The 14,970-nt window shown below is 40.5% G+C and overlaps 1 protein-coding gene across 4 annotated transcripts in view; it reads left to right on the forward strand.

The window, feature by feature from the left end:
- The window catches only part of Fhod3 (formin homology 2 domain containing 3), a 431,422-nt gene that overhangs the window by 288,324 nt on the left and 128,128 nt on the right, over positions 1 to 14,970 (forward strand). For all 4 annotated transcript variants that reach the window (XM_042675149.1, XM_042675146.1, XM_042675147.1 and 1 more), the window contains exon 10: positions 886 to 1,127. In XM_042675149.1, the coding sequence (XP_042531083.1) occupies positions 886 to 1,127 (242 nt within the window). The remainder of the gene's footprint in view (positions 1 to 885; positions 1,128 to 14,970) is intronic.

Genomic DNA, 14,970 nt, shown 5'->3' on the forward strand with positions numbered 1-14,970 from the left:
TGGTTTTAGAAGTTCACAGTCACAGTGCTGAACCAAAAAGATCTCAGAAAGTGCTGATCTCAAAAACATTAATTTGGTGAAGCCAGTTCATGCTCTCAGGGATCTTGTGGTTCCTGCCTCTTCTATGCTCCTCTCAGCATCATCATTAGGACAAACAGCGCAGAAATAATTAAGCATGGCTTCCATCCAGCTTCTCTGCCTTCTAGAACAGAGAAGAACCAACAACTATGGGAGGCTATGGAAAGATGAACGCTCCATTAAACAGAAAAGCTGAATCCAAGGTAAATTAGTGACACAGTTTGAATATGAGATATTTCCCTGGAAGGCCCAAGTGTTAAAGACTTGGTCCCCAGTCTATAGATCCAATTGTTGAGAGGTGATTAAATCATGAAGGCTCTGATTGAATTAATGGGTTAATCCATTGACGGATTTAAATTTAAAGATATTAGTGAGAGATGATGAAAACTAGGAGTGTGGCCTGGCTGGAAGAAGTAGGTCACTGAGTATACGTTGTTCCTAGCTACTTCCTAGTCTCTCTGCTTCTTAGCTGCCATGTAGTGAGCAGCTTTCCTTTTCTGGGCCATCCTACCATGATATTATGTCCTTTCCCACGAGCTTTAAAGAAATAGAGTCAGCCAACCATGGTCTGAGACCCTTGAATATGTGAGTCAAAATAAATTTTTCTCTTCTAAGTTGGCTTTTTTTGAGGTATGTAGGCACAGCAAAAAAAGCTAATTAATACAAATAGACTTCAGATAATGACAGATATTTCTCTGACTTCCTCATACCAGTTGTCTTTTGCAGGGCCTGACATGCAATGTAAGAAGCAAGGGCTGGAAAGGCTGTCAAGTCTGACCTTGCCCTGGGTGCACTCTTCTTTTTCAGGCAGCACTCAGGCACGAGGATGGTGATGAGACTGCAGAACCACCCCACAGCGGGCACCGGGATCGGAGGAGGGCCAGCGTGTGTTCCAGTGGCAATGGAGGTGAACATCAACACCTTGACCGCAGAAGGAGTCGCAGACACTCAATACAGAATGTCAAGAGCTCGCTGTCAGCTCCCACCAGTCCTTCTTCCCAGCTGGATCCTACCTTCAAGCCCAGTCAAGTGCGAGATCTCTGTGAAAAGTAAGCATAAATCCAGTGGTGGGGAAGGGTGCCAAGGCATACTGAAAAGAGGGAAGGAGATCACCAGTGCCCAGCATCATTCCCTTCCCATGGACAGTCAGCATCCCCTGGCCTTGCTGCCTATTCTCTACCATTAAATCACCACTCCTAGAGAACTTTCCAGACAAGATGGCCCTGGTAGCATACACAGATTCAGACTTCCTAACATTTGACTTCATCTTCAGCCACCTGTGGTTTTGTACTATTCAATATATCAGTAAAAGCCATTCAGAAAAGCTGTTTTATGAAATGGCAAAGAATCCAAAACACAAAACTGTGGCCTGGAATAATTGGCAGGCTACCATAGAAATGTGAGATTCATTGACCTACATGTGATAATACATGAAATTGGATTTAATGACATAGGATAAACCGGTGCAGACTTAAAAGCATCCCTTGATATTTCAGCTACAATTCCATCATTTAGTCTTTCAATGTACATTTATTAATGACCATTATAGGGCAGGACTATTGAAAGACATGAAGGTAGATAAGTTGAAAAGGTGTGATTTTCGTCTTTATGAACCTTCCCATCTAGGCTGAGAGAAAGATACATAGGAAGAAAAAGAGAGTTTTGCAGTCCTAGGAGAAATTATATAGGTTCAGAATAGGACATTTGACCCAATTTATGGAAGCCTCGAAGGGTTCTGAAAAATTCAGGTGCAGCAAAAGATTGGCTAGGCCTCTCTGGGGTCTGGGTCTTGTCTGCTCCAAAGTGCATCCTATCAGTTTACTGGGATGATGGGCTTCAAGGACTAGGCCATGCCACTCAGTCCATACAGGCTGATCATCCACTTACTTCTTGTTGTGCGAAGATGCAATCAGTACTACAGGGATTGGCTGGAACCTTCTTCTCCATCACAGGAGTATTCCTGAGAGTCAGATAGAGATCATTTGAATGTACAATAAAGATGGTAATGACTCAGAAGAGTTGGGTGATTTTGAGAAAAGTCATCTATCAAGATGTGTCCTTCGCTGTTGCTGTGGAACTAAAACTCTTCCATCTCTATTACCAAAGAGTATCATGCCCAAGCAGCATGGCAGCCATGGAATCACATAGGCATCATAAGCCCATGCCTTTGGGCATTGGGTACTCAAGAAGGCAAAAAGATGGTAAAGTCTGAGAGCTTTATAACATGTCTTTCTACTTCATAGACATGGGGGCTGTACAGCTACTGGTGTTTCTGTTCCTGAGAATATTTGCTAAGATTTCCTTGTGATCTAAAATCTTGAAGACACTCAGCCAGAGCTCAAATCAGAGACATTTGGAGTTCTCTTCTAGTAGTTTTGCTAGGTGATAGCTCAAGAATGAACATGGATTGAGGGGTTGAGGACAATGTATGTAACGGACGGTGACTTCACCGTCTTTGGTGTTAACTTATTTGTTCCTCTTTCTTTTGCATTTAGGTGACAATACTATGTGATAAGTTGACAAGTGTGCCAGCAATAGAGGAGACCATTTGTGGCACAATTCACATTCTCTAAGTTTTGGGCTCAGTGGGAATTGTACGGAAGATCTGGACACATTACTCTGAACGTTTCTGCTTCCACTCTTTTAAACAGGGTGACATTTACATTTTAATGAAATTATTGCTCTAACATAAATTTAGTAACATTTGAGAAAAATACACTTTCTGGTTTATAGAAATGGAAAACATTTTACAGTCTGGTGATGATGACATGACATCATCCACAAAACCTGTTAGAGAAGGGCTTTACCTATGACCTTAAAGTGACAGTACGGTTTTGGCCAAGGTGAGAGTAAGGTTGAGAGAAAGAGGGTTTGAAAAGCTATCCTACTTAGTAATATTGGTGCCTTCAAGTTAAGTAGCCCATCGTGTGCCATCCCCTGTAGACCTAGAAAGGTACAGTCTGCCTGATGTAGGCCACTCTCTTTGTGAAGGTCCTGGTGCATTGATTGCTTATTTGTAGTGACATGCCTCCGGATGCCCACATGTAAGGAATGTGAGGCTGGATTTTTATCATTCTGTACCCCAGGTGATGCCAAGATGTTTGAGAAGAAGTTAGAAAAATGTGTGCGGTCAGGAAAGAATTCATGTTGCCTAAAAATGTACGATGTTTTCTCCACTGAAGTTCTTCTGGATCATTTGGATTTTGACAATAATCCTCTGTCAAATCCTGGCAGGACAACCATTATTGTCCCCTTTAGTGTACAAGTGAAGAAACAATCAGGGGAGCAGCCTGGCTGGATCTAGGGGGTGGCTGAGCTGTGGTAGCCCCAAATATGTGGCCCTTGTGAATCAGTGTTCAGCCAGTAGAAAACTACTTCCCAGTTAACTACTCTTAAGCATATGTATTGAATCAGATTCATCCTTGTGACTTTGAAGAGAGAGAATTTGATTTGTTTACTATGCAGATACATTTTTACTCAAGTGAATACAAAAATTCAGAGAGAATTGAGGCATATATCTCAAAAGTATCCCTATAGACATTCGCTGACTAGGCTATGTGCTGTCATTCTGGTTACAGCTACTAAGATAAAACTCAGCACTCCTGTGCTTTGGTTTCTTAAGAAATAGAATTCTACACTATGCATTAGTTACCTAAAAGGTATCATTGTGTGACTCTGTGTGTGTACCATAATGAGTTTCATCTTTGTGCTTAAAATTTACAAATTTGATTGAAAGGAAGAAAAGGGATACTTTCATTCATTACTGAGGAAATTATTTGGGGCTGTCTAATTAACAATAACAACAAGTAAAGCCATGTCTGTTTTAATCTACATTCAATCTTGGTACTAAAAGGTGTTTAAATCTTATCCCAAGCAAGAGCCAAGAGATGGGTATACTTCTATACTTAGGCTCTGTCTTTCCTGAGAAACCCAGTTCTATTCATATACTTTATGCTTGTTAGGAAACCTTTCACTCAATTCTGCCTTCCCCAGTGTTTCCTCGTTTATCTATCTATCTATCTGTATATATACATATATATGCATATATATATGTATATACATATATATATATGTATGTGTGTGTGTGTGTGTGTGTTGATACTGGGGCTTGAACTGAGAGTCTTGCACTCTTGCTTGCCTTTTTTGCTCAAGGTTAGCATTCCATCACTTGAGCCATATATCCAACTTCTGGCTTTTTTTCTGGTTAATTGGAAATAAGAGTCTCATGGACTTTCTTGACCAGGCAGGCTTTGAATCTTGATCCTCAGGTCTTAGCTTGCTAAGTGGCTAGGACTTGTAGTGAACCATCAGCTTTGTTCTAAGAAATTGTTTGAAGTCGAATTCTAGGTCAAAGAACACTTATATTTTGAATATTGACATCAGCCCACTTTTCTATGAAAAGGATATACCAGTTTATCCCACCACTAACCTGTCCTTGGCCATTTTCCCACTCCATTACCAGCCCTGATTGTTATCAGTTTTTCAGACTGTTTGTAATTATTGAAGGTGACATGTGGTAACTTGGGACTTTGATTTGAATTTTGTGATAATTACTAATTATCTTGAAGGCTTCAATGAAGGACAAGCGATTGATACTTTCTTCTCTATTTCCTGTTTGGACTTTGCTCACTCATCCCCCACATGGCTTGCCTGATTTAATTAATGTAAAACTACAGTTTGGTTTTTGTATGGAAATTTTTAAGTGTACCACTTACTGATTTTTTTGATCCTGAAATAATCATATTTATTTGCTTATTTTTCTCTCAAATGGGTGCCAAAGATAGTTTCTAAAAATGTTAGAGCAATAACAGCAAGACGGAAAAAAGCTTTCAGTTAGTAATAACTAACCCACCATCCCTGTGGAGGCGGAGGAAGGGAGGTATATAAAACAGAAACTTGCTTAGAAGGAGGCCACAGTTGACTGTCAATGACTGGAGGCTGAGGAGGAGCCAGAGACCTAAGCTGTCTTTGCATTTTTGGAGCTCACAGCTGGTATACACCAATTAGTGGCCCAGTGGGTGGTAGGATAACGGAGCCAAGCCTTGGGGCTGAGCCTGTGGACTGAGCTTCAGGGAGGCAATTGAAGGGATGTTGTTCTCTATATTACTGCAAGAGTGGGGAAAGGTGTTGGAATCTTTCCACAAGCCAGAGGAAGTTGTGGGCAAATGAGGGAGCCTAATTATGACACTGGGTAGGTGAGCTCATTTTCCCTTATTTTGACAAGAAGGAGATGTGTTTTGGATGCCTAAGTTCTGGGATGGACAGAGTTTGGTTGCTAGGGTTACAGAATTCATCTGCTGTAGACCTACAGGATCTACAGCAGTATAGTAGAGAAGCCTTTTCTCTTTCTTGGAAGCAATTGGCAATAAAAAAAACCCATTTTCAAAGAAAAAAGTTATCAGACAAGTAGATATTATATAATGCTAGCCTATAATATTTGTGACTGGAGTGACCTGCTTGGTATGGCTCCTGCCACATGCAGTAAGAGGCAGCTGTGAAGATTGAGAGAGAGGCAGTGTGGTTCTCAGGCCTGACTTCAGTCTCCTCTTGTGTAAATCCAGAATGAGGATGTCTTTTTAAGAAGGCAGGAGGAGAACTAGTCTAGACTGTACAAATGTATGCTTAGCCCTAGGCTAGACTTCACCAATGTATGCTTAGTCCCATTTATTTTCAGTTACTCTATGCCCCAGAGCTTTCCCGGATATTGTTCTAATAAAAAAAGTAACTGTTAAGTAAACACAGACATGAACTGGAGAGCTGTGTGTTGTGTACCAGCATAAACATGCTGGAGGATTTCACAACCAGATTAACCACCACTGTTACCTTGAGTGGCATGTAGCTACTTGGAAAGATTTATCTGATGGCAAATGGTTTGTTATGAATGGGGTTCACTGACAGGGCTATGACCTCTTGGAAGTAGGTATGATTGGAAGACAGCCAGTGCTCTCCCAACACAGATCCATGGCTCCTCCTGAGTACTGAGCAGAGAGGGGGTTGGGAGGAGTAGAGTGGGAGGAGAGACTTGGAGAGGCATTGGAGAGTAAGTGCTCACTTTGCAAGATTTGTAGTCTATTTTTTGTGCTGGTACTGAGACTTGAACTTGGGCCCTGGGCTGTGTCCTTGAGCTCTTTTTGCTCAAGGATAGCACTCTGCCACTTGAGCCATGGCTCCACTCTGCCATAAATCTCATGGGCTTTTTCTGTCTGTGCTGGCTTCCAACTGAGATCCTCAGATCCCAGTGTCCTGAGTAGCTAGTATGAAAGCATGAGCCTTCAGCAGATTTGTGGGATGTGATTTTTTTTTATTGTTATTATAAAGGTGATGCGCAGAAATGTTACCTAAGTAGGTAATGAGTATGTTTCTTTTTGGATAATGTTACCTACTTCCTCACTGACTCCCGGTTGGATTTGTAGTTTTGGGAAATCCACTATGACTAGTTTACAGACTTCTTAGGAGGTTCAGACTTTATTAGACTATTGTTGTAGATTCTGAAGAAATTGACAGGGTTTTGTCCTTAAAACTGAGTAGAGGCATGAATAAGTTAGGTGGAGGGGTGAGATAGAAGCTTTGTTTTTCGAAGAACTCTCTGAGAGCGTCTGGGAAGCATTGGAGGACTTAAGGCCTCACACAGGAATATGGGGACCAGGAGAAATGGACAGCTAGGGAGAGTGGGAGCCAGGGGAAAGTAGGGAGAGGCAAGAGATAGAGTTGATAAGATAGTGACTAGACTGCATAGTGAAGTCTGAGTCTGAGCTGATTCCCAGGCACTAGGGTCATGGCCTGCCTGAAAGCACTCAGCAAGGTTTGAACATACAAAGTTTGAGTAAAACAAGCCAAAATCCCAAGTCAGTTGGACAGGCTCTTCTGGAACTCAAATGCGTAAAGCCCTGACTATAACCCAGGCAAAAGCAGACTCAGGGAGCAGAGGAGCCAATGACAATTGCTGAAAATTGCTGAAAAAGTACACTGTTATCATCTCTGAGAGTTCTGAAACTGAGACCATCACCTGTTTCCTAAGCCAGTCAAACCCGGAGTTGGTTAGTTTCTCAAGCTATAGAGAATTCCTATAAGAGGAAATTTCCAGCAGAGGTGAGCTGCTCATGTGAGAGGGGTGGTAAATGCACTTCCGAGAACCCAGCTCCTGTGCCAGTTGGATCTTTGACTTTGCTGGCTTCAGTGCCAGGCTTGCTTTCATTTCTTTTGTCCAGACCCCATATATCCTAAACATACACCATTTCATCAAGGTTCTGTACAACCATATCTCTTATTGTAGAGCTTGATTTTTTTCTAGGTTAGCCTATGCAGATATGGGTTTCTCTAGAAAGCAGACATTTTTCTCCCTAAGGAGACACTGGTCTCTAAGCCCAGTGGACTTGGGGCTTTCTAACCAGTCCTATAAAGAGCTTATTTGATTCCTATGGCCTGCATCTTGTATATACATTTTTTCTAATTTGGGGAGGGGAAGGGAAATAACAAAATGCTGAAATAAGGCTATGGGTTGACCCATTGTAACAATGAGATGTACAAGACACTATGTTGAAAACGAACTTTACAGCTTTGGGGTAGGGGAGGAGTTGGGGAGGTGGTGAGGGAATGGATGGTAGGGGAAAAACAAAGGAGGAGGTAACAACGCTTGATAGGAAATGTACTCATTGCCTTCCTCATGTAACTGTTACCCCTCTGTACAGTATTTTTACAATAAAAAACATATTTAAAAAAAGAGAATGAGATCACCCTACCCAAGAGGGAGCTGGTGGTAATTGTGAACTGATAAGATTGAACAAACAAGGAAATTAAAGCTTGAAAATGTCGGTCAAAGATGCCAAATCTGACAGTGAAAAGGAAGTATGTCCTGGGCATGGCAGGAGGCTGGTGGATTGTTTTGCAAGTGAGTCCTTTGGGATAGGCTTTGGCAATTAAGAAGATGGACCCAAAGCAGGACCTGGGTTAAAGTCATCTGTGTTGCTCCATATGCCCAGTGAGCTGATGGTGGTGAATGAAGCATCTTGGTTACATTGAAAATTTTTTTTAAATTATTTTTTTGAGTGACGTAGTTGTTATGCTTCAGAGATTGATTATGGGCCATGCTCATGGTCCAAATCCATCGCCTGGTACACTGCGATATTTATGCCATTCCTTCTCCTGTGTGTGTCAGTAGGATGGACAGAGAGAGCCATCGAGGTAAGGAATAGGAACTGATGGACTCCTGTGCACATGAATACAGCCAGAAATGCTCCCAATGTTCAGGAAAGGATCTGAAACAAGGACAAATGGTTTTGTCCAGTTATTAAACAGAAAGATTTTTTTTTCCCCTAGCCATTTATCATAATAGGTGGCATTGCATTGTCAGGCTCACAATGGTAGTGCTGAACAGAGATTCCAATTCTGATTACTAGCCTTAAGACTCTGGGCAAAGCCCTTAACCTCCCTATGCCTTTGCCCTTAATCTATAAATGAAAGTACTCATCATGCCTAGCTCAGAGGTGCCTGTGAGGAGGAAAGGAGTGAACCCTGTGAACTGCCTTCCTTGGCATAGAGACGAAGTACATACAGTAAATGAGTGACAATAGAGCTCCCCTCAAAAGAGCCTGTCTTTTCCCAGAGGGTGAGAGCGACAGGGCCAAGCAAAGAACTGGTACACCTGTCCCTGGGCCTAGCAAAGTGCCCTGCAGAGCTGGAGGAAGCGAGGGCACACTCCAAAAGATATCTGTACTCAGAATGTTTTGATCATCTTGAGAGAACTGCTTCCCAAACACAATAACTCAGTGAGGGATCCAGAGACAATTATATCACACTTCAGGAATACCCACTTACAGTCTCCACATTGCCCCCAGAGAAATGATTTCATTCCTGAGGTTTTATTCTCCAGCCATGCGGTCCTGGTATTATCAACATGAGATTAAAAGTTGACTAGCAGATGAGCCCCCTTGTGGAAGTGGCTAGTCAGGACCTGCCATGCTGGCTTTTAGCTCTCAGAGGTCTTTGGAAGGGCAAAGCCTGCCAGGAAGGAGGGGGCGGGGAAGAGGAGTGTCCCCTGGCTGTTGCCTTGGCTAGGATTTGAGAAGCTATTTTTCTGTTTTTCTACATTTTTTAAACATACAACAAACTTTGCAAAATTTTCTTTCCAGTAGAAGAGTAAGTAATTTGGATCACATAGTCAGAAAATTATTAGCTTACTGTTTGAGATCAGCCTGTGTATTGAGGTGGGGGTGGGGGAGGAGAATGAGTAAAACAATAAAGGAGCCAGGCATGATAGGGAAGGTCTATGATATGATGCTGGCTTCTGCCCCCCCCCCCCAAAGACCCTACTCAAAAAAATAAAGCAAACAAGGGCGAGGGCCTGGTTCAAATGGCAGACAAAGTGCCTGACAAACACAAGGATTTGAGTTCAAATCTAGTACCAGCAGAGGTTGAGGAGAGAGGGAGCCAGACAGGGTGAATAGAGAGGAGAGAGAGACAGGAAGGCAGAAAGGGAGGAAGGAGGAAAAAAGAAAAGAGAAGAATACATTTATGAATGATAAAATGATTTAGGCTTAACTTTTTCTGTTTGTAGACTTGGATCCCTATCCACAAAATCTTGTTTCTTAAGTAACCAATCTTTATCAGAGAAACAATGCTGATTATGTTATTCAAAAGTAGTTTTATGTTCATAGGCTTCTCAGTATCAACCATTTATGAGCTTCAGTTTTTAATTGCTGACCTGTGTGTTGAGTCAGGAATATTAGCTCCTGTGACTACAGGACCAAAATAATATTGATTCATTTACTCCTATTTTCTTCTCGCCACCGTATACTTGGATATAAGGATATTGCGGTGGATATAAGAGAGTGAGCAAGTGGACGTTACAGTCTGTGTAGCTTTGGAAGAGAACTTTTGAAGATAACCAGTGGCTATTTGGCAAAGGATAACAGGAGCATAAGGATATGCCCTAGCTAAGAACCTGCAGAAGTACACAAGGACACAGACAGGAACAGTCAATATAGCATCACTTGTAATAGCCAAAAGCTGCTATTATAAGTCATAGCTAGAGAATTAAAGCATGATCTATCTGATGTGTGCGATCAGCAATGATAAGCAATATACAGTAACAGAAATGACAACATCCTTGCCAGGTTCTTGGCTGTGTAAAATGATTGTGTAATCATATATATTTCATTTTAAGTCTCTTTACTTACCAAATTTATAACAATGGCTTCAAAAAAGGGGATTTCGTTTTTTAATTTTATACTATATTTTTCCAAAGGATTATGAATATTAACAAAGTTATTTAGCAAAGAAGAGAGTGAGAAGGGACTGGTCCAAGAAGTTCCTAAAGCATTAGGCTGGATCTTGAGGGGGGGGGGGAAGAGTGGGAGGAACTCCCAAGCCCAGGGAATACAATGTTCAGGGGCAGACAGTAAAGAGGACTTGTTATGCCTAGGTAGAGAGTGTGGTGGAAACAAAACAGGCACACGATGAAATGAGATTTAGCACAGTGAACAGGTGAGATCATGCAGAGTCTTGGAAATCATGACACTGAGTCTGGTAATTATTTGGCATGTTTGGCTGAGCCATATATGTTGAAGAGATGTCTTCTTGCCTGCTAGGGATCAGATTGGAGGCTAGGGAGAGTGGAAATGTCTATGGGTGGTAGCTGTTGATGCAGAAGTACAGGGAAATACTGGTATCTTAAATATTAGTAGCTTAAACCCTGTGGAGTTTAGAATATAATTCCCCAAACTATGATGTAAGCATTCACATTTTCAAGTATCAAAGGGGTGCATAATGGCTGGAAGTGACCATTGGTGGAGGTTTGGAGGAATGCAGTAGAGGAAATAACCCTTACAACTGGATCTTCCAGGACACTCTCTGTCCCAGGATGAGACCAAACCTATGTAGACATGGTAGGAACTGGGCAAGATCATCCTGAGGTCTGGGAACTTGTGTGCATTTCCTTGAGTGATGATCTATCTTTGTGGGTAATTCTGGACCTGTGCTGTTGGTTTTTCCTCTTCCTTTCTCTCCTCTACATGCAATTCATTCCTCATTGGCATCACAATCAGCTGATGGTCAATGGCAGAAAGCTATGCCACTCAAACAAGTCATGTGGTTATTGCTGGTAATTTGAAGGCATAGTTTAGGGCTTAAAAACAGAAAATGAGATGGATGGAATGAACTATGACTGAAATACAAGATTTGAGATTTGTCTGTAAATTACAATTATCTGTAGTTAATTACTATATTAAAAGTTGATGATGTTGGGTGCCATTGTCTCATGCCTATAATCCTAGCAAATCAGGAGGCTGAGATCTGAGGATCATGGTTTGAAGCTAGCTTGGACAGAAAACTCTGTGAGAAGCTTATCTCCAATTAGTCAACACAGAGCTCGAAGTAGAACTGTGGCTCAAGTGGTAAAATGCTAGCCTTGAGCACAAAAGCTAAGAGACAGCACCCAGGCCTTGAACTGAAGCTCCATGACCAGAACTCATACACAAAAGCAGTTGATGGTCCAATATATGGACAAAGGAATTGAACAATGTTGTTAACCATCAAGGAAATGCACTCATTAAACAGGAATGTTATCTTTAAAACAGAAAACATAAATAGTGACAAGGATTTGGAGGAAAGAGAAACCTTTATATACTGTTACAAAGAGTATAGCTTAGTCTGGAGGTTTCTCAATAGAACTACTGAGAGAAAAAAAGAACTTTTTTATACGTTTTTTATTGTAAAAAAATACTGTATGGAGGGGTTACAGTTATATGAGCAAGGTGATGAGTACATTTCCTATCAAGCATTGTTACCTCCTCCTTTGTTTTTCCCCTACCGTCCCTTCCTTCCCCACCTCCCCAACTACACTCCCCCTCTCGCCTAAATTGTAAAGTTCATTTTCCAACATAGTGTCTTGTGCATCTCATTGTTAGAATGAGTCAACCTGTATCCCTATTTAAGCATTTTGTTTTTTCCCTTCCCCTCCCCAAATTAGAAAAGTGTATATACAAGACCCAGGGCACCAACATCAAATACAATGAAAATAGGAGTTATGCTGTGGGGGAAGAACATACAAAGGAACCAAAAAATCACATGGTACATTATAAATATGTTAGCAACAATAGCAAGAAAGAAAAAAACCACTTGTGTCCCTATCTTGGGGTTCATTTCACTAAACTCTTTAGTACATGCTTCTGGACATATTCCCAAAGAAATTGAAGTCAGCCTATAATAGGGATATCTCCAAACCTTTGTTTATTATGGGACTATTCAAGTCATAGAATCAGCCTCAGCAGTGCCCATTCCTGAGTTATTGAATAAAGGAAAGGGTGGCCAACATACACAGCACGGTATCAACCAGCCATAAAGAAGTTAGGCCATTTCCAGGTAAGACTGGAACTAGAGATCATCATGTTAAGTAAAATAAGCCAGACCTACAAAGACAAATAATGTATATTTGCTGTCACATATATTGTCTAGATTTTAAAAAATTGCAAGTAAAAAGGGAAATATTGGGAAAGGGAATGAAACTGAGAGGAAGGGGACAAAGGTAAAAATGATCCAAGTACATAATATACATGTATAAAAATACCCTCATGCAAACCAAACCACTATTCTGCTTAGTTAATATATGTTAGTAAGAGAAAAGAAAGGAAGAAACCCCAAAGGGGTGCTTGTGAGTCCAAAGCATATACAAAGGCAATTGGAAGTTCAAGAATCAAACTGAGACATGAATTTAGAAGATACTTCTGCATACTAAGACTCTGCTCAGTCTGACACCTCCTCGTGATGGTTACAATTTCTTCTTAAATACATATGGTGTCAAGGACACTGCTCTTCCCGTTGGTGAAAAACACAAGGCAGTATGCTGTATGATTAGTGAGTAGCCTTTTGGACCCTTTCTCAAATGCTTGAGAACCCAGATGTTAAGACTTAGGATTTTCTTCTAGTTTTAGCAATTTGTATCTACATATGGAGATATATTGTAGGTGAGAGAAAGCTAAACATGAAATTTAGTTATGATTTATGTATACCTTATACATCTAGCCTGAAGATCAGTTTGCACAATATTTTGAGTGCATCTGTGTTTTGGCTGTGACCTAACATATGAAGCCATGTGTGGAACTTTCTGCTTTTGGATATCAATGCTAGCACTCAAAAGTTTCAGCTTTGGGAGCATTTGGTATTAACTTATATTTTTATTTAAAAGCAAATTTAACCTGAAAACACACATTATGTCGTAATTACACGACATCTAGAAATTGGATAAAATGTCTAATGTCTGCAGAATTTCATTTCTTCCCATGTAACAGACCATCAGAGCCGGAGGCTCCATTCTGTTGTGTGGGGTGAGATATGAGAATCCTTGGATTGACCAAGCAAACCCAAGGTGGGTTCTCTGGAGGCCACTGGCCTGGGACCATACTAGATGTCACTGTTGTTTCTAAAATTTCTTGGAGAATTGCAGCCAATCTCATTTATGTTTTTGATCTGCTCTCTCAGATGTCCCAAGGATGCTGGAATGAATTAAATCTTTTATTAACATAAAATCAAGGCACACACTAAAGCAGGGACCCTCCTCATTAGTCATTAGCTACTACTGGATTAATTTGTTTTACATCTGAATAGATCTGCAACATCAACTGTTAGTTGTGCTTTTTTCCTGTGATAATGTCCATATTTTGCACAGTTAAAAAATTCCATTGAATTAAAGTACTCCCTGTTTCAGCAGTAATGATGTACTAGATCTACTAATGCTTGATTCCAAAACAAAATAGTAAAATAGTGGCTTGTACATTTGAGGGGCTGGCCAGTAGTTCAGATTCTTGGTTCTATTGGGCTCCATGAGCTATATTTTCTGCTGCTTCAAAAATGTGCATGCTACAAGAACAATAAATACTTCCCTGTCTTAACTTTGGGTTCTCACCATGGAAACATCAAACCAACAGCTGGACTCTGTTAGATGCCTTTTCATTCACTTGGCTGGTACAAATCTTTTGAGGGAACTTTAATTTTATTTGGTGGATAACCTCTATTTTTAAATGACATCACTGCTTCACTTGGTCAGATATTTGTCGTAACTGATTAGGATCACTAATTGGAAATTTTCAATCTCATCTTGGGCCCTGGATAACTTAGAAACAGCCTTAAAGTTTAATAGAAATTATGAGTCACAGAAAGGCTAAGCTGAAACTATAGTTTAAACATTTGTTAATACAGACTGATGTAAGCAGAGCCCAAGGGAGCACTTGGCTATAAATCTAGCAGAATATTTCGATGACATATTTTTCATATAATTATGAATATTTCAATGACATATTTTCATCTAATTATGACATAAGATGTATATACATTTCACAGAACTTAAATGGAGCATTTAAAATGTCTGCAAAATCCCACAATGTCAGTTCCTCCTTGATCTTCGGAACTTTGCTCTAATAATCCTGTAGATGCCTTTTCAGGCTACATAGGTCCTCAGATTGAACACTTTCAGGGTGATTATGTTTCTTCTTCCTCACAAGCTTGTAAACCCAACAATGAGAACCTTTTTATACCACTGTGTCCCTTGTACATAATAAGTATTCACTGAAACATTGGTTGGATAAAAGGAGATAGACTTCATACTTAGACTTGATTTACAAAAATTGTGTTTTATTATTTTTGAAGCATCCCAATTGCGTAGAATTGGATCAGACATCCTTGGCTAATGAAATGCCATCATTGATTGAAATAGAGTTCTGTTCTGGTTTATTGTTATTGTTGTAAGGTGAATCATCCCAGAAACCACATTTTGAAATATGAAATATTGGAGTCTTTATAATACAGTTGACAGGCTGCAGGCAGCCAATTGTTATAAAGGCCTGTAGCCCCCAAATATACATAACACAGCTAGGAAAGATGCTAAAGAGGAAAGAAATAACA

Source organism: Dipodomys spectabilis, unplaced genomic scaffold, assembly GCF_019054845.1.
Source record: "Dipodomys spectabilis isolate Male_0828 unplaced genomic scaffold, ASM1905484v1 ptg000024l, whole genome shotgun sequence".
NCBI lineage: Eukaryota > Metazoa > Chordata > Mammalia > Rodentia > Heteromyidae > Dipodomys > Dipodomys spectabilis.